Source organism: Nicotiana tomentosiformis, chromosome 5 (genome assembly GCF_000390325.3).
Source record: "Nicotiana tomentosiformis chromosome 5, ASM39032v3, whole genome shotgun sequence".
Taxonomy (NCBI): Eukaryota; Viridiplantae; Streptophyta; class Magnoliopsida; order Solanales; family Solanaceae; genus Nicotiana; species Nicotiana tomentosiformis.
Window position 1 is genome coordinate 45,219,499 of NC_090816.1, and position 23,820 is coordinate 45,243,318.

Genomic DNA, 23,820 nt, shown 5'->3' on the forward strand with positions numbered 1-23,820 from the left:
TCCAAAGTTTTGACTAACGCTCTAAATTTCCAAAAAAGATCGCATGAGTCTTCCCTATAATTAGGGCCTATCCACCTGCCAGAGAATCCCAAAATAACTCCTAAAAACACATCAACAACTTAACAAAGTATCACAACATATATCAACAACACTGATCTCAACATTAAAGGCATTACATTAACAGAAGTGGTATCTAGAGATGAGTTGCACATATTTAAATCATAACACATAACAAGTACCCTTTTGAATTACAACCATTTGGTTATACTAGCAAGTGAGAATACTTCCTTTACTTTGACGGAGACAGATCTCAATTTCCGGCGTTATCTAACAGGAATGACAACTAGGTACCTCTTATAAGCCAATTACCCATTAACTCCACCTTCAATAGTTTTCAACGGAACGATAGCCAAAGGATTTCCAACAACCTTATGGAACCTAGATACATGATGCATCTGGTGCATGGAGGACAACAATGGGAAAACATCATACTCATAGTTTGGCCTATTTCCTTCAATATTCCATAAGGCCTAATGTGACTACACATACTTTACCTTCCTTAACAATTTACCCAATATATTCATAGAGAAAATCTTGAGAATAACCCGTTTACTTTCTTCAACTCTAAATTCCTATGCCGAACACCCAAACTAAACCTTTGGCAACCTCCAATAGTTACTCTAAGATGTGTTAGCATGAATATGACCATAAAATTTTCTATCCAATATATTTGATCACAGGATGATGCTTCTTCTTTGACATGTTTAAACCTTCAACCCCCATAGGTTACTATAAATAGGAACAACGAGGTCTGAGATTGGGCTGGAATTTTTCAAGAATCCATCAATGTGCTCAGCAGGGCATTTCAGGAGGTTATATCCTAAGAGACATGAAGGTCACTACCAATAGTGCTGACATGGTTAATCATTTTGATGACATCGTTGATTCGACAAATGAGGCATAGAGTTGCCTTGTAGGCATTGATAATGTAGGGAAAATCAGTTTAACTCGAAGTGAGAATATTCTGGCACCCTGAATGTGATATGGGTTTCAAAATACATGTAGTTGCATTATGCTCTTAACAGTATTTGACATAAGGAATCTATGCCACAAACGTACAAGGTTGAAAAAAGAAGTTATTATCATCCTGACATCTTAACCCTTCCTGATAGTTGATCCTATACGAGAGGACTAGAGATATGACAAACTTGTATTTCAAATCAATATACTCATCATATGTGCCAGAATCTGAAATATCCACCTGAAGTGGGGAGGAAAAGTCGTTGTAAGGCTGCTTATCTTTCAACCACACACAAGGGAAACCATGTAGCTATAACATCTTAATGTTGGGATGAAATCATGTATTGGTTAGAGAGAATGAACACTTTTCTCTGAGCTAGACATGTTTTATTTTTCCAATAATAGCTCTCAAGCTGCAATACCAGGACACTTCACGGGCAACTACAATACTAGGAACAAAGTGACTTACTCACTGAGGCATGATCTAAGTGGACATGAAAGTCATACTGAGATGGGCAAACAAAAAGATCTTCATGTGATAAATTTGTAAAAATCTCAAATTTTCCAGAAACTTTTATGCTGACAAGTGACCCCTTTCAACTGATAGATACACATATGATATGTGCTGAGATATGCTCTCATGTTACTAGACAGTGAAAAGGATTCATGATAATATTCACAAATGAGTGAAGTGATTGTTTAAACCATATGAGCCACATACACCGGAGAGAAAAAGAGTGGCTCAAGAAGGATCTTAACACTAGGCTACTTTACATTAGATATGATACCACATAGGTAAACTTTATGACGGTGCATGCATAAGCATAAGCGAGAAGATATTATCCATTTGAATCAAAAGGTTCTTGTAAGAAATTCAACAGGTATAGTCCCTTGTTTAGAATTTAGGGAAGCAATGGGAAGTATTAACCTAGGGTTATAACTCATTCCAAGGAAATCATTATAGGACCCAATTCCTAAAGAGGTTGTAAATAAGAGAATTTGTCATAGAGTGACTTCACTAATAATGCATCTCATTTAGAAAGTAAGTACATGCAATGTTTTGTGATCCAGTGACATATTAAGACCATATTTATGTAGGCTCTTCAATATGGATGTACATATACAACAAGGAAATATTATACGTGTTCATAATGATGTACTAAGGAGTGACTTACTTGATGACTTTATATTGACGGGGCAGTACCTTAACAAATGTCCCTCGACTCGACATCCGTAACATACATTGGTACCATAGTGACATACCCCAGAATGACATCTCCTATACTTCAGGCAATGGGGATGAGGTCAACTAAATTGACTCGCCCCACTGACCTGATATTTACCCTTTTTGCATACGTCATAAACATTCCCCCTATCCTTCCTCTAGGACCCCGTGATGGGATTAACAATCTCTGCAACAGCTCATTGTATGGACTTTTGGAATTTCCCAAATCTACCACCCTTAAGACGCTTCTGAGCATACTCACAACACGATGCAAAATGTTCCCGCCTGCATATCGGACAGACCGGGATGGATGTATCCAACCTAAGGGCATTTGTTCTTCTTGTGCCCCCTCTTTCCACAACCATAACATATTTCAAGAATCATCCAACATAAACCCGAGTATCTAAACCTGAGTGTCTCTTCTTTCATATCAAACATTTCGGCTTATTGATGCCATAATTCTCTTTCATTTCTTAGGTTCTATCACCACATAATCTGGTAGCGTGGTGACATTAAACACTTCCCTTAGCAATTGGTTCTTTCATTCCCTCCTTGCTGCCTCGAACCCGTGGGTTACACATATGGAAAATGAGACATGACGAGGAATTTAGCTTTCTATCTTGAGCTCTATCGCACGATCTGGAGTATCAAAGAAGTGTGAAATTCCTAAATGTCCATGTAGCCTCCTCATTATAGATATGGTCTACAACACACCGATAATAAAGACTCTACTAGACACGGCTTCGAGATATCCTAGGACACTTTAAAACCTTAGGCTCTGATACCAAGTTTGTCACGCCCCAAACTAGGGGAGCGCGACCAACACTCAACCGAGTGAACCCGTCCGAGTAAGCCTGTTAGATTTCCTTCTACCCAAGCTCATCCATGAATAAAGAGGAGATGCATTACATTAATCAAACACTGAAAAGATTTCCTTAACAACTCCCATTTCCTTTCCATTAGCAGCTTCATTCATAATTTCCAAAATATTACAAGTTTATAGATATAATGGAAAACATGTTTTCCAAATACCAACATTTCTAGTTAACTTTCCCACATCAAACACCACCCACAACCTGTCTACGGAGCCTCTAAGTACACCAGAAGAGTAATATGGAAATGTCTGCAACAAGGCCCCGGGTATACCTCAAAATACAAAGTACAACATCAAATGATATCAGGCCCTGAATAGAGTAGGGCTCACCAAACCATGCTGAATAGGGAGTAACTACTAACGAGGACCAAAGTTGCCTGCTGATGAACCACCTGCATCTATTGAAGATGCAGCGCCCCCGACAAAAGGGACGTTAGTACATATGGAATAGTACTAGAATGTAAAGCTAAATGTCCTTTTTCAAAATGGAATGTCCATATAAGAAAAGGAAAACCATAGAAACATCAAGCCACAATCAACAATATCCAAATGTCCAGTTAAAACACAATAATTTTGCAAAATACGAACTTCATATACAATTTTGGTTGGTAGATCATTAGCACCGATATACCACTCTCTTTGTTAGCACGGAATCCGATCATGCCCGATCGGCTAGGCCATCTCCCCACGAACAATGTGGTTTGACATGTGATGCGAAATAAAGTTGTTACCAAGAGTAGTATTACCATGTGCGCAACATGGCGTCCGATCTCCACCCGATCAGTTAGGCCGCCTTCCCACATATGCCGTGTGGGTTGACTTTTCCAATTCACAATTATTACTAGTTTCATCTCAATTAAGGGGAATAATAACAATTTCACCAATATTTTAATTTCATCCCAAATAAGGGGAATAATCACAATCCTCATCTACACCGGCACGTGTAGTTTAAGTTGTGGTCCTTATGACCCACCCTTCCTCGGTTTTGCTAATGATGCTCCCAAAAATATTTTTGATTTGATTTGAACACAAAGGTAACATAAATACAATTGTACTCACCTCAACATCTTTCACTTTGTATAAATTCTCATTAGTATTTCCAGTCACTTACAACAACAATATTCCCTTGGCTCATTTGTCCATTCACAAGATTCTTAATTTCTGGCACGATGGCCGTATTTCATAATCCACACTTTGACCTCTTTCAATTTCAAAGATCACCATCATATATCAACATATAGAATATTTCAGCAATCACATACCTCAAATTCATTAGTAATGGAAACTTTAAACCCAAAAGGTTTCTTCCCAAAGAATGGGGCATACCGACCAGCAATAGAAACACACATCAAAATCATACACAATCAATACACCATTTATTCTTACAATACTCTATCCCAAAAATGACAATATACAATTTCAACGCCTGAGTATTTGAGAACTCGAGCCACACTGGATATATTTATAAAGCAAAGCATTATTTAAAATAGCCACTTATAGGCATCAATTGAGTACAAAAGATTTTAGGCAATTCTATTTTCGAAATCATTTTTAAACCGTTGAGTCGAGGCTCATTTCATAATCTTTATCACACCCTCTCATTTTATTGGCACCACTAGCCACAATTATAACTTAAATTCTTGGCACGTTGGCCACACTCTATATCTCCAATTCACTTATTTTATTTTCCAGTATCTTTATAGATTATCAACAACAAGACATTTTCAATCAAGACTTTAGGTATGCATATGATCAATTTAGAGCCTTAAACATATCGAGTTTTGATCTCACAATTTGGCATACTAGCTTTCATTTAAAACACGACTCAAAGCCATAACATTTTAATATGCAACCCATACTTTGAAACTTACGAGAACATTACGGAATTCGATTCTAAGAGAGAAAGTTTAGCCAACATACCTTGATGAAGCTCTTTAGTCATATTAAACCACCCACTACTCTTACAACTTCAATTTACATCAACATAATTCAATTGGACCAATATTAGTAAATATTTCCAGGTTTTTGGTCATTTTGGCATTTTATCAAACACCTAGAGTACATAGCATTCAACTGCCTCTAGTAATGGTGTTTCTTCATCCAACAATACCCCCTTACCACCAACAAGAGATACTACAACATCCTTTGTCCACTAACTACCTTCTTAGCACCATTATAATCATCAATGAACTCACATCTACCAAATTTTACTAATTAACTCATTACAAAATCTCTACCACACCCAATAATCTAGTTTAAGTATTTATAGCTTCCAATCACCATCTCATAAGTGCTAGTACTTATTCCTTGCTCATTTATTCACAAACAATCCATGCATGTAGGTTTAAGGCTGAAAGATTACCTCTTGTAAACCAAATCTTGAAAGTCAACTTTTGGGGTATTCTTGAGTTTTTGAAGAAATCATATGGAATCCAATACAAAACTTGGTTGTAACTAGCGATTGAGAAGTAAAATCATCATAAATCACACTTCAAAACTCATCTTAGGTGTGAATTGGAAGCCTTGGCCGGATGGGTGGTGGAGAAAAATTCCTAGTCTTGAAGAACTGACTTAGTCCCCCTCTCTACCCATCCTTGGAGTTATTTAATGGTCTCCTACGTGCATGGACACGCACCTGGGCAAGTGGCCACGTATCTGGCCGCGCACCTGAGGCAGAATCTCTCAAATATGCGCGGCCCGCGCATCTGGGCGCGCATATGACATAGGTAAAGTAAAATGGCCATAACTTTCTGTATACATATCCAAATGATGAACGGTTTATTGCGTTGAAAACTAGACTCAAAAGGATTTAATTGAATAGGTAGATAAACGCCAAAGTATTTATAGTTTGGTAGCAGCATGCATTTGAAATAGGATGTTCTGCGAATTTGGACATCCTATCCACTTAATGTATCCATCTTGTTCCACACAAGTTCTTGCCATTCACAAAACTCCTTAGTATGTTCCAACATACCTTAAACATACATTATCATTTCAAAATGATGTGGCTCTATTCCATAGGTCTCCTTTAATACTCAAATACGTTATTCCCAAATACCTCTGGTGTACTATAAAATCTCAATTCATTAGGAAATGTTTAACGAGGCCTTACAATACCATTCTTCAAAACCACATTAATTTTTGTCCTACCAATGGGATGATAACACAAGACTATTCATTAACATGTCATATAAAAACTAATGACAAATATTGTTTCCAAAAATAATAACTTACAACTTGTTTACACATCCAACGTCTGCCCCCTAGATTGTAATTTGACCAACATGGCTTCAAAATCGCACGTTTTCCACAGTAACACCTTTGTACGTCATTGCGCCCAATCATGTCGTAATGCTAAAAAATGAAAATTAATGGAAAGTTTTTCTATTCGTTTCGTTACAACGCAACTAATAACTAAAATGCGCGAGGTTTTTATAGGTAGCTAAGAGTGATTTTAGATTACATAGCGCATATTGGTGAGACGCTATGTTTCGTGTGATAATTATTCTTTAGGGTTCAAGTGGGTCCAGATTATTCAGGTCGATAACCTTTTCAGATCGACAGCTTTTTCAGGTCGACATGACAATACGCATAGCGCATATTGGTGAGGCGCTATATTTCGCGTGATAATGATTCTTTTGTGTACAAGTGGGTCCATCTTTTTCAGTTCGACATGACAATACACATAGCGCATATTGGTGAGGCGCTATGTTTCACGTGATAATGATTCTTTAGGGTACATATTGGTGTAGAAATCAAGCAAGTGGTCTTATTGATGATAGCAATGAAATACGAGAAATATGTGTCAATTGAGGCCTAGATTACGATGCCCTCGGTCCGGAAGGGTGCGTACAAGATGTTGACGAAGAAGATGAAGATATTGGCAATGAAATAGTGCCAGACAATGACGATAATGGCGAATGAAAATTGCTATTTATTTCTTGGGGTGTATGTTAAATTATTGTATTGAATCTTTAATGCTAAATATCAATTAGATTTAACCCCATTGGAAACATAATTTTATTTCATAAATTTTGCAAACTGAACATTTACATACATTTAGTACAACAAAAATACTACAAAACAATACTACGTTTATCCTTGATAATGGGGCACATTGAACTGTCACATGGAGCTGAATTACCACCGTTTCCCAAACTAGGTGAAGGGCATTTACGGCGGTCGTGGCCTGTTTGGGAACATACGCCACATTTACGTGCATAAACGGTATCACCAACATCCATTTAGTTCCGTATCCGTGTTCTTTTTTGCACTTGCCATTGATGCACATAATCCTTGTTAGACACCATTTTACATGGTTCCGGCAGCCAATAATGCTCAGCACCTACTGCTGCAACTGTCCACTATAGGTGTTTAAGTATGCAACAACACAATACTCTTTATCAACGTTCCTCGTTGCCGCAAAACCTGTATGTTGAAAGCACTTCATGGCATGTGAGAATGGAAAGTGATAGATTGACCATTTTCCACATGAGCATAATCTTCTGGCTTTATTGACGATGTGTGTATTATTCCTGCGGTTGTGATGCAGACCAATGCGAACTTCAAAAATATTTTGCTCGTTGCAATATTTCAAAAATAAATGCCACTGTGCTCACTTCCTATATTTCTCAAATCATTTCATTGGTTGTGGCATAAATTCAATACCCGTTTCCATCATTGACGATGCACCTTTAGATCTTTCAACAAACCTCTCCTCCATCTGCTTGAATGACATCCACACCATGGCAGTGACATATAATCCACGTGCATACTTCAATAACCCGTTGAAAGACTCTGACACATTTGTAGTCAGAATTCCACATCTTCTACCACCATCCTTATGCAAAGTCAACTTGTCAAGCTCATATCGCATCAACAAACGATAGGCTTCTGGGTCTTCCTGCCTAATCAATTCCATTCGCCTCCTGAACATACACTCTTGGTGATCTGTTGCAGCCATCCACATTAAATCATGTAAGTCCTTGTTCGGATAAGTCCTCTGGAAGTTAGCCTTTAAGTGCCTAACACAGTAACGGTGCTAGGCATACAGTTCCTGCCATGCACGCAAATTATGTACATAACTTAAAATACCGCCATGCCGATCAGATATTACACAAATATCTGAACGCTAATTGACAACGTGCTCCTTCAAGTAGTTATAAAACAATGTCCAAGTCTCTTGTCTTTCATTGGCACAAATAGCAAATGCTAGGGGAAATATACTTCCATTAGCATCTACTGCAACGGTGATCAAGAACTTAATATCATACTTTCCATAGACATGAGTGACGTCTATGGATATTACCTGCCGACAATGTACAAAACCATCAATGACTGGTTTAAATGCCCAGAACACATATCTGAATATGTATTATGGTATTCCCGGACTCTTCTGAAGCTTCCATTAAACAACAGTCTCAGGGTTAAAGTGTTGCAATGCAGCCATGTACCTGGGTAGAGCGGCAAAGGACTTCTCTAGTTACCATAAATAATTTCAAATGCACGTTTACGCCCAAGAAATGCTTTTCTTTTGGTATTGGTACATCCATATACCTGGTGGACATATGTTATACTCTTTGATCTTGTACCTTATGGATGATTCAATGTGTGAATCAAGACAAGAGAAATCAAGTCAACATTCAAGTTGAAATGATTGCCACTGAATGTGTCCATTTCACAATTGTGGGTGCCAATGTATTTCCCCACAATCCACATATTTGTTTTCAAGTTTCTCGCACGCAACATCCATTTACAACCTTGAAACCATCTACGACAAATAATCTTGTATACTTCCGGAGATGACTCATGAACCACAATCTCACGATACTCTTTTATGTTATACATTCACACTGCCTTGCTTAGGCGCGCTTTATCAGCAAAAAACATGCCCTTTGACAGCACCGTTACACTACCCTGCTTAGGCGTGCTTTATCAGCAAAAAAGCATGCCCTTTGACAGCACCGTTGCTCTAGATTCATCCCATATTATTGTCCAAATTTCATCAAGATCCCTTGTGAGGGCATCCATATCCGACATACTTGGGAACTGATCAAGGTAGGGAATCACCCTTGAATGAAATGGCACATGGGACTCGTACACTCTTGGTCTAACGGGAGGTCGAGCATGCTCCCTCTTCAAATCAGGTTCATCATTCTTATCCTCATTATCATTACCCTCATCAGGTAAGGGTGTGTCATCTCCAAACTCATCAACATTGTTGTCATAAGCACTATCATCTTCCTGACTCTACGCATCTGCCAAATCCCGATTAAATATGTCATCTTCGGGCAATTGAGTAAGGACAGGACTTTCAAGTTGTTCGTTTTCACTGCAAAACCAATAAAATAATGAGTTTCTCAAATTCGTCCAAACTTTACATAAAATCTTTATCACTTAACTTACAAATCAAAATGTATTGGTATCCCATGATGCACATTATCCTATTGCTGATGACTCCCAGATGGACTACCATGATCCAACACACCAAAATTAGGAATATTCCAACTGTGTGTTGGTTCATAACTTGTAAAATTCATATCTGGCCGGTACCCCCTATGGAATATATGAGTGTTAATACAAATTCAATACATAAAAATAAACATCGTAACACAAAGGAATATTGAAGTTTACTACTCGACTTGTGGATTATGTAAACTTGGGAATATATTATGTCCTCGCTCCTCACTCGCCCGTGGAGATAAGTTTAGTTCTGGCCAAACTCTTTCACCTGGAACCTGATCGGATAAAACTGCTCCAAAAAAACTACACGATGAATGAGGGATAGCCCTATTTTGCGGAAACTCATTATTGCGAACGTCTTCAGCCTTGACGTACATTTCCAACATTTGTATCATAAAAAGTTTCCGGTGTTCATTTGGAGTCCTCAAAATATATGTCAGAGTTTCATCGTCTTCGATGTTAAACTCAGCATAACAAGCAACCCCTTGCGGAGTAACATAATACAGATATCTTTTGGTTAATTTAATATTAACTGAACGTTTGCTCACACTCATTTTTTTACATAACAAAGATACCAATCTACCGTACTCCATTGTAAGTGGCAACTTAACATGACACTATGGAGAACAACTATAGCGTACTGAGTTATTGTCATGCCCCAAAACCGAGGAGCGCGACCGGCGCTCAACCGAGTGAACCCGACCGAGCAATCCTGTTAGATTTCATTCTACCCAAACTCATCCATGAATAGAGATAATACGTATCATCCTTAATTAGACAAAAATGTATTCATGTCAACAATACCAATTCATTTCCAATTATTTCATAATTTTAAAGTCTCAAATGGACAAGTAATACATCCACAACATAACATAGTTTGTATTGCCCCAGCACCAATACACAACCCACACTAGGTCTACGGAGCCTCTATAGATAAAGAAGAGTACAATAATAATGCCGCAACAAGGCCCCGGCTATACCTCAAACAGAATACACAAATTACAAAATATTTATGACCCCGGAATGAAGTGGGGCTCACCAAGTCAGCTGGGAAGAAGGTGCACTACTATTACTGATCAATATCTCCTGCTGTGGAACCACCTGCATCAATTTAAAGATGCAGTGCCCCGGGCAAAAGGGACGTTAGTACCGTCGAATAGCACTAGTATGTATAACTAAACACCCTCTCAATAGAATGACAAATAATACAAATAATATTATCATAATATCAATGAAAGACTTAATCAACATCAAACCTCAATTTAGGATAAGGAGAATGTTCAAATTAATTTTCATATCTCACATTGGGAGATTTTTAGTATCGATAGACCATTGTCCACAATACTATTATTGACAAAACCAGTACCACCGTACTCTCAGCACAGAGTCCAATCACGACCCGATCGGCTAGGCCATCTCATTAGAGGCATAAACCATAATTTCTCTCAATATCAATACCACTATCTTTAACACGGAGTCCGATCACGACCCGATCGGCTAGGCTATCCATTAGGGAAATCAACCACAATTACCATTTCAATTACAATTTCCAGTACAATCACCACCATGTGTGCGGCATGGTGTCCGATCACGACCCGATCGGCTAGGCCGTCTTATTTGAGACATCAACCTTTTTATATCAATCATCACTTTTCATAATACTTCCACATCTTTTCATTTCATTGGCACTAGTGGCCATAATTATAAGATCATTCTTGGCACGTTGGCCATATTAAGTATTTCATGCTCACATTATCAATTTCAAATATCATCAACAACAAACACAATTCAAATCAAAGTGTGTAGTACACATGTGAACAATTTAGAGTCTAATGCACATAGAGATATTTCACAAAATTTGTCATAATAGCCTTCATTTGAACTTGACTCAAAGTCGAAACATTATTAATGCGCAGCCCATATTTTAACACATCCTCAATTTATAATATAACACGAATAGAGCATTTGTGATACTTGTTGAACATATATTGTTCAACCCAATCTTACTCGGAATAGATAATTTCGTAATGAATCACTCGGGACTTACAAAATTTACATGAATATCGTGGGATTCAATTCTAAGAGAAAGTTTTAGCCAACATACCTCAATTGAGCTTCCTTAAACTCTAAAACGTTCCGGAATTATTAGCAACTTCAATCTATTTTAGAAATATAACAAATTGAACCACAATTAGGAAGATGATTATGGTTCTAGTTCATTTGAGCATTTTATCAAACACTAGGTGTGCATTAAGGTTCAAGGTCCTTTTTATGGAGGATTCCATCATCCCACAACCCAACCTTTACCATTTTTAGCTTAACAATCTTTCTACACCCTTTCATAATACATGCATGTAAAATAACCAACCCTCTTGCCAAGAAATTATCTTGCTTATTATCCATTCCCACACAAAAATACGAAATTGAGGGTTAGGGTGTAGAATCTTACCTCTAGGATGAAAACCTAGTGAGTTTCCCTTTTTAATCTTCCAAATCTTGAGCAAGAATTAAAGAACAATTATTGAAGAATCACCTTCTCAGTCTAGGGCACCCTCTCGCACTCTAAAATGTCAGATAATAGCTCAAAAATGACCTAAAGAGTGTATTTACCGAAATAGGGTCGGGTTTTAAAAACCCAAATATGGAGCTCCGGAACAAGGTATGCGATCGCATATGCGAACGCATAACCGATATGCGGACCGCATATCGGTCGCATATTTAGTTATAAAATAGCCAAAAGAACTACATGTGTATGTGGTCACTATGTTGTCCGCATAACTGTTATGCGGCCGCATAATGCACCGCATAATAGTTATGCGGTCACATAGTCGACCGCATAGTTTCTTCCAACTGACATAATCAACTGCCTCACTCTGTGGCCATTATGCGGTCCGTAGAGTGGTTCTACGGTCGCATAATGGACCGCAAAAATACAGTTTTCCACCAAAAAGTTTCCTTTACTTTTCGGTGCATTGTTCAAACCAAAAAGTCCGAGTCGCGGCTCACAAGCTCGCTGCGAAGAATTTCTACAATCTTCAAACACGTAAGCCTAGTTCGGCACCATGAAACATTATTTTCTTTGCAAACTTTACCGGGCTTTAGACTTAAGTACTTCGAAATTTTTTGGGGTGTTATATTCTCCTATGCTTAGGATCATTCATCCTCGAATGAGGGTAAAAAAAATCCGTCATTAGCATCTTATGCAACTCAGTTTGTTTCATACCACATTCGAGCATCCCCAAATTTGACTAACTCCCAAAATCTCCAAATAATTCGCTAGAGTTTCCCTTGTAATTAGGCCTATCCACCTGTCAGAGAGCCCCAGAAATACATCCTAAAAACAAATACGTATTCCAATGACGTAACATAATAAAAAATAACATCAAATGTGGTCTCATAAGCAATATATATCCAGAAAGGAACACCCTTAATGCCAATTGTTCACATGATATAAAATTCATAAAAAGTAAGTCTTATAATTTTTTCCTAGATCACAATTTTAAATACATGATCATTCAAACAAATAAGGATACTTTTTCTTCATTTCTTCCTCGGCCTCCCAAGTAGCCTCTTCAACCTGTTGGTTTCACCACAACACTTTCACGGAGGCAATTTCTTTATTTCTCAATTTTCGGACTTGCCGATCAATAATAGAAACCAGAATCTCTTCGTAAGTCAATTTCTCATTTACCTCAATGGTCTCAACCGGAACAATGAGTGTCAGATCTCCAACTACTTTCTTCAACATAGACACATGAAACACCGGGTGTACTAATGACATCTTAGGTGGTAGCTCAATCTTGTATGCCACCTCACCAATCTTCTGAATGATTTTGTACTCTCCGACATACCTGGGACTCAATTTCCCTTTCTTACCAAATCGCATTACCCCTTTCATGGGGAAAACTTTCAAGAATACCCAATCATCTTCTTTGAATTCCAAATCCCTACGACGAACATCCGAATAGGATTTCTGAAGACTTTGAGCAGTCTTCAACTGCTCCTTAATGATTTTAACTTTTTACATGGCCTGATGCATGAGGTCTGGCCCTATCAACCCTGCTTCCCCAATTTCGAACCACCCAATGGGAGATCTACATCTCCTACAATATAAAGCCTCGAACGGTGCCATTTGAATGCTAGCGTGATAGCTATTGTTGTAAGCAAATTCTATGAGTGGTAAATGATCATCCCAACTACCTTTGAAGTCTAGAACGCAAGCAAGCAATATATCCTCAAGCGTCTGAATAGTCCGCTTTGCCTGCCCGTCAGTCTGCGGGTGAAAGGCTGTACTAAGATTCACCTGAGTACCCAAACTTTGAGGAAATTTCTTCCAAAACTTAGCAGTGAATTGTGCCCCCCGATCCGAAATGATGGAAACTGGGGTGCCATGCAACTTGACTATTTCTTTAATATACAACTGAGCATACTGCTCCGTTGTTTCAGTAGACTTAACCGGCAAAAAGTGTGATGACTTCGTGAGCCGATCCACAATTACCCAAATTGAGTGAAACTTGCGCGAAGTGCACGGTAATCCTACCACAAAGTCCATATTAATCATTTTCCACTTCCATATTGGAATTTCTATGTTTTGTGCCAACCGACCAGGCCTTTGGTGTTCGGCCTTCACTTGCTGACAATTCAGATATCTTTCCACATGGTCCGCCACATTCCTCTTCATATCAGTCCACAAATAGACTTCCTTAAGATCATGACACATTTTTATAGAACCTGGATGCAAGGAATACCTAGAAGTGTGAGCTTCAGTCATAATTCTTTCCCAGAGACCACCCACATTTGGAACACCCTTGGTACCTTAGTGTACCATCATTCATGCTAAGAGAAAAGGCCATGATCTTATGTTTATAAATCCCCTCTTTTAATTTTACCAACAATGGATCGTTATATTGCTTCTCTTTGACTTCTACAACAAGTGATGATTCAGCCCTATTTTGCACAATTACCCTTCCTTCATTAGAGTCCGCAAGACGAACTCCCAAACTATCCAATCGGTGAACTTCTTTGGCCAATGGCCTTTGATATGCCTCCAAGTGTGCTAAGCTACCCATAGATTTTTGGCTAAGAGCATCTGTCACAATATTAGCTTTCCCCCGATGGTATAAAATATCAATGTCATAATCCTTGAGTAAGTCAAGCCATCTTTTCTGCCTCAGATTCAATTTCTTCTGTTTGAAAATATATTGAAGGCTCTTATGGTCCATGAATATATCTACATGGACTCCATATAAATAATGACGCCAAATTTTCAATGCAAATACCACTGCTGCAAGTTCTAAATCATGTGTTGGATAGTTCTTTTCATGATTCTTGAGTTGCCTAGAAGCATATGCTATCACCTTCCCATGTTACATTAATACACACCCAAGCCTGATTCTTGAAGCATCACAATATACCACAAATCCATATATACCCTCTGGTAGGGTCAACACCGATGCCATAGTCAATCTTGCTTTCAATTCCTGGAAACTCTTTTTCACAAGCAACTGACCATTGGAACTTAATTGCCTTCTACGTCAATTTAGTCAATGGAGAGGCAAGAGTAGAAAACCCCTCCACAAACTTTCTGTAATATCCAGCTAAGCCTAAGAAACTGCGAATCTCTGTTGGAGTTGTAGGCCTCGGCCAATTATTCACAACTGTAATTTTCTGAGGATCAACCTTAATTCCCTCACTAGAAACTACATGACCAAAGAATATGACTGATTCAAGCAAAAATTCATACTTTGAAAACTTTGCATATAACTGGTGCTGATGTAGGGTTTGCAGAACTACCCTGAGATGGTCAGCATGGTCCTCCTGACATCGTGAATATACAAGAATATCGTCAATGAACACTATCACAAAGGAGTCGAGGAATGGCTTAAAAACGCGATTCATAAGATCCATGAAGGCTGCTGGAGCATTTGTTAGCCCAAAAGACATTACTAGAAACTCAAAATGCCCATACCGGGTTCTAAAAGCTATTTTCGAAAAATCCCGCTCCCTGATCTTCAATTGGTGATACCCGGATCGTAAATCGATTTTGGAGAAGTACCTGGCACCTTGCAATTGATCAAACAAGACATATATACTTGGCAGTGGGAACTTATTTTTGACTGTTACCTTATTAAGCTGCCGATAGTCAATACACATTCTCACTGACCCATCTTTCTTTCTTACAAAAAAGACTGGTGTGCCCCAAGGCGACACGCTTGTCCCGATAAAACCCTTTTTCTAACAAATCTCTCAATTGTTCCTTTAGCTCTTTCAGTTCTGCTAGTGCCATTCTGTAGGGTGAAATAGATATAGGATGCGTGTATGGCATCACATCAATCCCAAAATCAATTTCCCTGTCTGGTGGGATCCCAGGGAGTTCATCCGGAAAGACTCCCAGAAATTCATTCACAACAGGCGTAGACTCAAGTGTAGGTGCCTCAGCATCGATATCCTTAACCTGGACCAAATGGTAAATACATCCCTTGTTGATCATTTTTGTGGCCTTTAGGTAAGAAATAAACCTACCCTTCGGCACTATATCATCACCCTTCTACTCAATAACTGGCTCATTTGGAAATTCAAACCTAACAGTTCTGGTTCGGCAATCAAGCTTGGAAAAATAAGAATAAAGCCAATCCATCCCCGTTATCACATCAAAATCGACCATTCTCAATTCAATAAGATAGGCCACGGTGTCCCGACCACGCAACATAACAACACAATCCCTATAAACCCGCGTGGCTAAAATAGACTCACCAATCGGAGTAGATACAGAGAACGACTCATAAAGTTATTCTGGTTCTATCCCAAATTTCATAGCAACATAAGGTGTGACATATGACAAAGTGGAACCGGGATCAATAAGAGCATATACTTTATGAGATTGGACAGTCAATATACCTGTGACAACATCTGGAGAAGCCTCTGAATTCTGGCGACCCCTCATAACATAGAAACGGTCGGATCCTCCCGAACTCTATGCTCCACCCCTAGCTGCACCACGCCCTGCGGGTGTTGGAGTGCCTCGAGCTGGAGGAGGTGTTGCGGATGTAGTAGCTACAGAACTGGATGGTTGTACCATGCCCCTGCCCACACCCTGGCGGGACGAATGCCAATCCCTTTGAATGTGACCCCCAATCCGCATCTGTAGCATATGGGTAAGTCCATGTAGCATATTCCTAGGTGCATCTTTCCACACTTAGGGCATAGGGGCTTCCTCTGCTACTGGAATCTACCACCATGACGACCTTGCTGATTGGATCCCCTGTTGCCCTGACTGGGCCTGAAACGGCTCCACTGCTGCTGCTGACTAGGCCTTGATGGCGGTGCACTAGCCGAAGACTGAGCAAAGGACTGTGATGGCCCTGACGACCCTCCTCTGAATGTTGACTTGCCACCACCTGAAGAACCACCAAAGTTGCCCATAGACCGGGCCTTATTACTACCCCCTCGCTCCATTCTGTTCCTTAATTTGCGGGTCTCTGTGGCTTGAGCGAATGCCACAATCTTTCCATAGTTCATATCAGAATTCAAGGCTGCTTCAGCGGCCTCATTAATTACCAAGGGACTAAGGCCCTATACAAATCGTCGAACTCTAGCCTTCATAGTGGGCAGCATGTAAATAGCATATTTAGACAGGTACGCGAATCTCATATGGTAATCCCACACACTCAGGCTACCTTGCCTCAAGTTCTCAAACTCAGCAGCATGGGTTGCCTTAGTCTTGGCAGGCAATAAATGATCAATGAAGTCATCGGGAAACTCACTCCACCTTGCCGGAGGGCTCCCTTCTTCACGGGACTCCTCTATAGTTCAAACCAAGAATATGCCACCTCTTTCAGGCGGTAGGAGGCCAATTCCACTGCCTCTGTTTCAGTAGCACGCATAACTCTGAGAGTCTTGTGCATCTCATCAATGAAATCCTGGGGATCTTCCTCTGGGTTAGTACCCGTGAACACTGGAGGATCCAACTAGAGAAACATGTTCACCCTGGAACCAGTAGAATCCCTTGGCTGACTAGAAGAAGTGGGTGCAACATTTGACCTCTGGGACTGGGAAGCCACTATTTGAGCCAACATCTATATGGCTCCCCCAAGATCAACATCAGAAACACCAGAATCAGAAGCTGGAACTGGAGGTGGAACTGGTATATCAGTTGGAGGAACTGTTGCACCTTCAGTTTGGTGTAAGGACAAGTGCGGTATGATCAATTGTAGTAGAGTCAGGTAGTGTAGTAACTGGAGGAATATTCTCACTCCTCGGGTGCTCACCCGCATCATCAATTATATGATCAACTGTCACTCATGGGGTGACATTGGCTCTTTGGCCAGTTCTTGCCTTCTTCTTAGGCACCATGTACTGAAAATTAGAGCAACTCAGGAGTTAAAGGAGGAACAATCTTACAACAAGCTTTATCGCACGATCAAGAACATGAAAGAAGGGTATTATTCCTAAATGCCCATGTAGCATCCTACTTATAGATATGGTCGACAACACACCGATAATAAGGACTCTACTAGACACGGCTCCGAGACATCCTATGACACTTTAAAACCTTAGGCTCTGATACCAAGTTTGTCACGCCCCAACACCGAGGAGCGCGACCAGTGCTCAACCGAGTGAACCCGACCGAGCAAGCCTATTAGATTTCATTCTATCCAAACTCATCCATGAATTGAGATAATACATATTATACTTAATTAGACGAAAATGTATTCATGTCTACAATAACAATTCATTTCCAATTGTTTCATCATTTTTAAAGTCTCAAATGGACAAGTAATATATCCACAACATAACATAGTTTGTCATTCCCCAGCACCAATACACAACCCACACTATGTCTACGAAGCCTCTATAGATAAAGAAGAGTACAATGATAATGCCGGCAACAAGGCCCCGGCTATACCTCAAATAGAATACATAAAGTACAAAGATATATGACCCCGAAATGAAGTGGGGCTCACCAAGTTAACTGGGAACAAGGTGCACTTCTATCACTGATCAATATCTCCTACTGTGGAACCACCTACATCCATTTAAAGATGCAGCGCCCCCGACAAAAGGGACGTTAGTACCGTCGAATAGCACTAGTATATATAACTAAACACCTTCTCAATAGAATGACAAATAATACAAATAAGATTATCATAATATCAATGAAAGATTTAATCAACATCAAACCTCAATTTAGGATCAAGACAATGTTCAAATTAATTTTCATATCTCACATTGGGAGATTTTTAGTATCGATATACCATTATCCACAATACTATTATTCACAAAACCAGTACCACCATACTCTCAACACGGAGTCGGATCACGACCTGATCGGCTAGGCCATCTCATTAGAGGCATCAACCATAATTTCTCTCAATATCAATACCACAGTCTTTAACAAGGAGTCTGATCATGACCTGATCGTCTAGGCTATCCATTAGGGACATCAACCACAATTACCATTTCAATTACAATTTCCAGCACAATCACCACCACGTGTGCGGCATAGTGTCCGATCACGACCCGATCGGCTAGGCCGTCTTATTTGAGACATCAACCTTTTTATATCAATCATCACATTTCATAATACTTTCACATCTTTTCATTTCATTGGCACTAGTGGCCATAATTGTAAGATCATTCTTGGCATGTTGGACATATTCAGTATTTCATGCTCACGTTATCAATTTCAAATATCATTAACAACAAACACAATTCAAATCAAAGTGTATAGTACACATGTGAATAATTTAGAGTCTAATGCACATAGAGATATTTCACAAAATTTGGCATAATAGCCTTTATTTGAACTTGACTTAAAGTCGAAATATTATTAATGCACAACCCAAATTTTAACACATCCTCAATTGGTAACATAACATGAATAGAGCATTTGTGATGCTTGTTGAACATATATCGTTCAACCCAATCTTACTCGGAATAGATAATTTCATAATGAATCACTCCAGACTTACATAATTTACATGAATATAGTGGGATTCAATTCTAAGAGAAAGGTTTAGCCAACATACCTCAATTGAGCTTCCTTAAACTCTAAAATATTTCGGAATTCTTCGCAACTTCAATCTATTTTAGAAATATAACAAATTGAACCACAATTAGGAAGATGATTATGTTTCTAGCTCATTTGAGCATTTTATCAAACACTAGGTGTGCATTAAGATTCAAGGTCCTTTTTATGGAGGATTCCATCATCCCACAAACGAACCTTTACCATTTTTAGCTCAACAATCTTTCTACACTTTGATAAAATATGCATGTAAAATAACCAACCCTCTTGCCTAGAAATTATCTTGTTTATTATCCATTTCCACATAAAATTCAAAATTGAGGGTTAGGGTGTAGAATCTTACCTCTATGATGAAGACCTAGTGAGTTGCCCTTCTTATTCTTCCAAATCTTGAGCAAGAATTGAAGAACAATTATTGAAGAATCACCTTCTCACTCTAGGGCACCATCTCTCACTCTAAAATGTCAGATAATAGCTCAAAAATGACCCAAAGAGTGTATTTAACGAAATAGGATCGGATTTTAAAAATCCAAAAATGGAGCTCCGGAACAAGGTATGCGATCGCATATGCGAACGCATAAGCGATATGCGGTCCGCATATCGGTCGCATATTTGGTTACAAAATAGCCAAAAGAACTGTCTGTGTATGCGGTCACTATGTGGTCCGCATAACTATTATGCGGTCGCATAATGCACCGCATAGTCGACCGCATAGTTTCTTCCAACTAACCTAATCAACTGCCTCACTCTGCGGCCATTATGCGGTCCGCAGAGTGGTTCTGCGGTCGCATAATGGACTGCAAAAATGTACTTTTCCACCGAAAATATTTCTTTACTTTCTACAATCCTCAAACACGTAAGCCTAGTTCGGCACCATGAAACATTATTTTCTTTGCAAACTTTACCGGGCTTTACACTTAAGTACTTCAAAATATTTCGGGGTGTTACAGTTATTCTCCACCAATACCTCACCTCCCCAATATAATGAAACCCTAATTTTTCGCTCTTCGGACATTATGAAAAAATGCAAAATAGCTTAACGAATAAATATTTCAGAAGATCTGAAAGATCGTGAATAGATTTTTACCAAATTCTGAAACTCCTTAAATAAGAAAAAAATCAGTTCGGGGGTATAATTATTTGATGTATAGCGCAAGCATTATAAGCGCTATATATGTAGCGCGTATACTCCATGCGCTATACTCATATGAATTGGTGGGTCAGTAAAATGCAGCTGAATTATTGTTGGGGCAGGAAAGTTCAAATATAGCGTGGTTATTCACCGCGATGTACCTTAACGGACAAACGTACCGTTAAGATATAGCGCGGTGAATAACCGCACTATATATAAAATGATAGTCAATTTTTTTTCCACCTATTTTTATCGTTTGAATCTAAAAGAACCATACTTTGGTCCGTACTCTATTTTTGAAACATATTCAAATGAACTGTCAAACATTATGTGATACAAGCGTCAAAGTAAATACAGGGGGCACTGCTACATTACTGAAAGATAGTTGTGAGAGGATGAGACAAACACTCCTCTTATAAATGATGCTTAACACCGGAAAAGAAAAGAAAAGAAAGAAAATAAATTACATGATTGCTTAACCAAATAGTTGAATATGATAAGGCGAACTAGGGATTATTTTATATCACCTTTCAAGTGAGAAAAATTAATCCAGGGATTACAATCTTAAATCCCAAAATTATAATTTTAAGATTATAATTTCAAAATAATTTAATTCATATACCAAACGATCAGTTAGTGGTCTTACTAGAAGCAAATTCGAATTAATTTGTCGAGCAAGTAAATTTCTAGTACTGTACGCCAAAAGGAAAAAAAGAATTGATCGCAGGCATAAATGGAATAAGGTCCTACCCCTTAAATTATTTCTTTAATTTATTTATCAGGAATAGTGCTATTTGAGACAGCAAGCCAGGTAGCCTATACTAGGCCAAGAATAGTCCTTAATTATAGGTATTTGACTGCTATCTAATCTAATGACAATTAAACTCCATTGGACGGCCCCCCTTTTTCACAATTCTTTTCTTCTTGCTTTTATTGGTAAAATGGGAGGAACTGAGACAGTGGTCCACTGGTCCTGCATGTATGTACGATTACTTTCATTTTTTTAACATACTGTAATATAATTTGTGACCATCAGTTTTCGAGTGACTTATCAAGAGTCTCAGTTTTCTGCTTGAAAAGCAGAGCGATCATATTCCCAAGTCTCAGCTTAAACAAATTAAAATCTTTAATAAGATACACATAGGACAAAAAGTACTTGTTACCTGATTTTTTTTTTTTTTAGTTCGTGTTTCAAAAAATGACTCATTTTTTTATTTGAAAATAATTTACCTTTAAAATATAAAATATGTGCCTCATTTTACAACACAAATTCAAAAGTCTTTTTTTTTTGCTTAAATTCTGTGCCCAATCAAATAAGTTCACATGAATTGAAACGGAGGGAGTATAATATATCTGCTGACATGTATTTTCAAGTGATTGGTTAATGGTGTAGTATTTTGTTTGTTCTTTTATCATCTTTTGACAGTATAAATACGTTTGCAATTATTTCTAAGCTACTTCAAGTGTGAGTGATCTATAGGTCAACAAAGTCTTCAACAGCCTCTTTATATATAGCGTAAAAAAACTGGACAAATGAAGATCAGAAACTATGGTTTCCTTCTAGCAGCTATTTTAAGTTTGGTTTCTGCAACAAGGAACAAGCCATTTGCAACATACAAAAGTCCCCATCTTCAACAAGGTTTGAATGTTTAATTACTTCTCTTTCAGCTTGTTCTCTACATGTTGTCATTTGCAAGGACCTGTTCTTTAGTTCTGACTTCATAACTTTTAATCTGAAGTACGCAAAGACTTCAATTCTGCTCAAGCTGCTTTGCAAAAGATGCAGGTATTTAATCTTACAGCAATGATCACTACGCTGTCACCTTATCAATTTCAACCAAGTTAAGATAGACTATATGAATTATCACTGTTCATATATACCATTGCATTTGTGCCCGTCTCGGCAACTATAATTAAGCCTTAATGGTTTTTTTATTCTTTTCTTTGCTAAATAATTAGGGACTTGACAGCATGGAAAGGGCAGGAGATAAGAATGAGAATGCCATTGAAGGGCTAAGGAGACTTGGTTCAACGCCACCAAATTGTGAGCACAGATGTGGAAGGTGCAAACCATGTATTGCTATTCAAGTACCTACAAAAGCAGACCATTTGGAGGTACAATATGCCAATTACGAACCTGAAGGTTGGAAATGCAAGTGTGGCACTTCTTTATTCGATCCTTAAAAAGTTTTCCCCTTTTGCCTTCCCATTTCTTTTTTGGCTTCAAAAGTGCAGCGTTTCCACTCTCCTGCATGTGTAAACTATTGAAAAATGAACACTCATCTGTTCAATGTACTTCTTTCCATTTTATGTGACAATGAGATAAGTGATTAGGCATCGAATTTAAGATATTAATTTGATTTATGTAATATGTTAGTGATGATGTAAAGTATATAAAGATGGTGATTGAAAAGATAACAATTATCACATCACGTCGAAGTTAAAATGCAAATAGCCTAGTGAATTTAAATTTTCATAAGCTTTAAAACTTGTGACATAATACTCCACTAGAATAATCATCAAACATTTTAAAATTTCCCAAAATAGAAAGAATGTCACGTATAAAGTGTTGAGATTTGAGTTTTGATGATTAACAATTGTGTCCAATGAACGTTTGCTAGGAACCAGGTCCTCAAAGTATAGATGCTAAAGGTTCTTAAAAGACAGTAACTTTTACACAAAGTTACTGTAGTCCGATATTGCTGGAGAGGACTCTTGATGCGATAATGACGGTTGCCCAATAATATTTGCCTGAATATCTGATAGACATGAGTCACCAGATTCATGGAATCCTTAGAACTTCAGGATTGCAAGCAAACTAAACATTTGAGTAAAACATGGTTTAATATACTTAATAGCGAAAATGTCACAATTCTCTCATAAAAACAATAATAATTACTACAACAACCCCTAAAATTTACTGTCAACGAGTACATGAGCACTACTGAGTATCAAAATATATACCAAATCCGTAATACAACTGTCTGAACAGTAGAACAGTAATAATAAAAATAAAAGAAAAGAGAGTCAAGGTCTGCGGACGTCATAACAGTTACCTTGAAGTCTCCAAGCTCTGGTAC

General features: G+C 38.4%; 1 protein-coding gene across 1 annotated transcript; it reads left to right on the forward strand.

Moving 5' to 3' along the window:
• The first annotated feature begins 22,220 nt into the window (after positions 1–22,220).
• Positions 22,221–23,045, forward strand: LOC104093851 (EPIDERMAL PATTERNING FACTOR-like protein 3). Its single transcript, XM_009599685.4, has 3 exons — positions 22,221–22,379; positions 22,480–22,526; positions 22,700–23,045. Exons 1-3 carry the CDS (start codon positions 22,274–22,276, stop codon positions 22,922–22,924), a joined length of 378 nt encoding a protein of 125 aa, XP_009597980.1. The 5' UTR covers positions 22,221–22,273; the 3' UTR covers positions 22,925–23,045.
• Positions 23,046–23,820: the final 775 nt, after the last annotated feature.

Excerpts from the sequence above, each read along its gene's own strand:
- LOC104093851 (XM_009599685.4), top strand. The coding sequence starts at position 22,274 with ATGAAGATCAGAAACTATGGTTTCCTTCTAGCAGCTATTTTAAGTTTG. Across the intron at positions 22,380-22,479 it reads AAGTCCCCATCTTCAACAAG|TACGCAAAGACTTCAATTCT; the intron begins GTTTGAATGTTT and ends TTTAATCTGAAG. Across the intron at positions 22,527-22,699 it reads CTGCTTTGCAAAAGATGCAG|GGACTTGACAGCATGGAAAG; the intron begins GTATTTAATCTT and ends CTAAATAATTAG.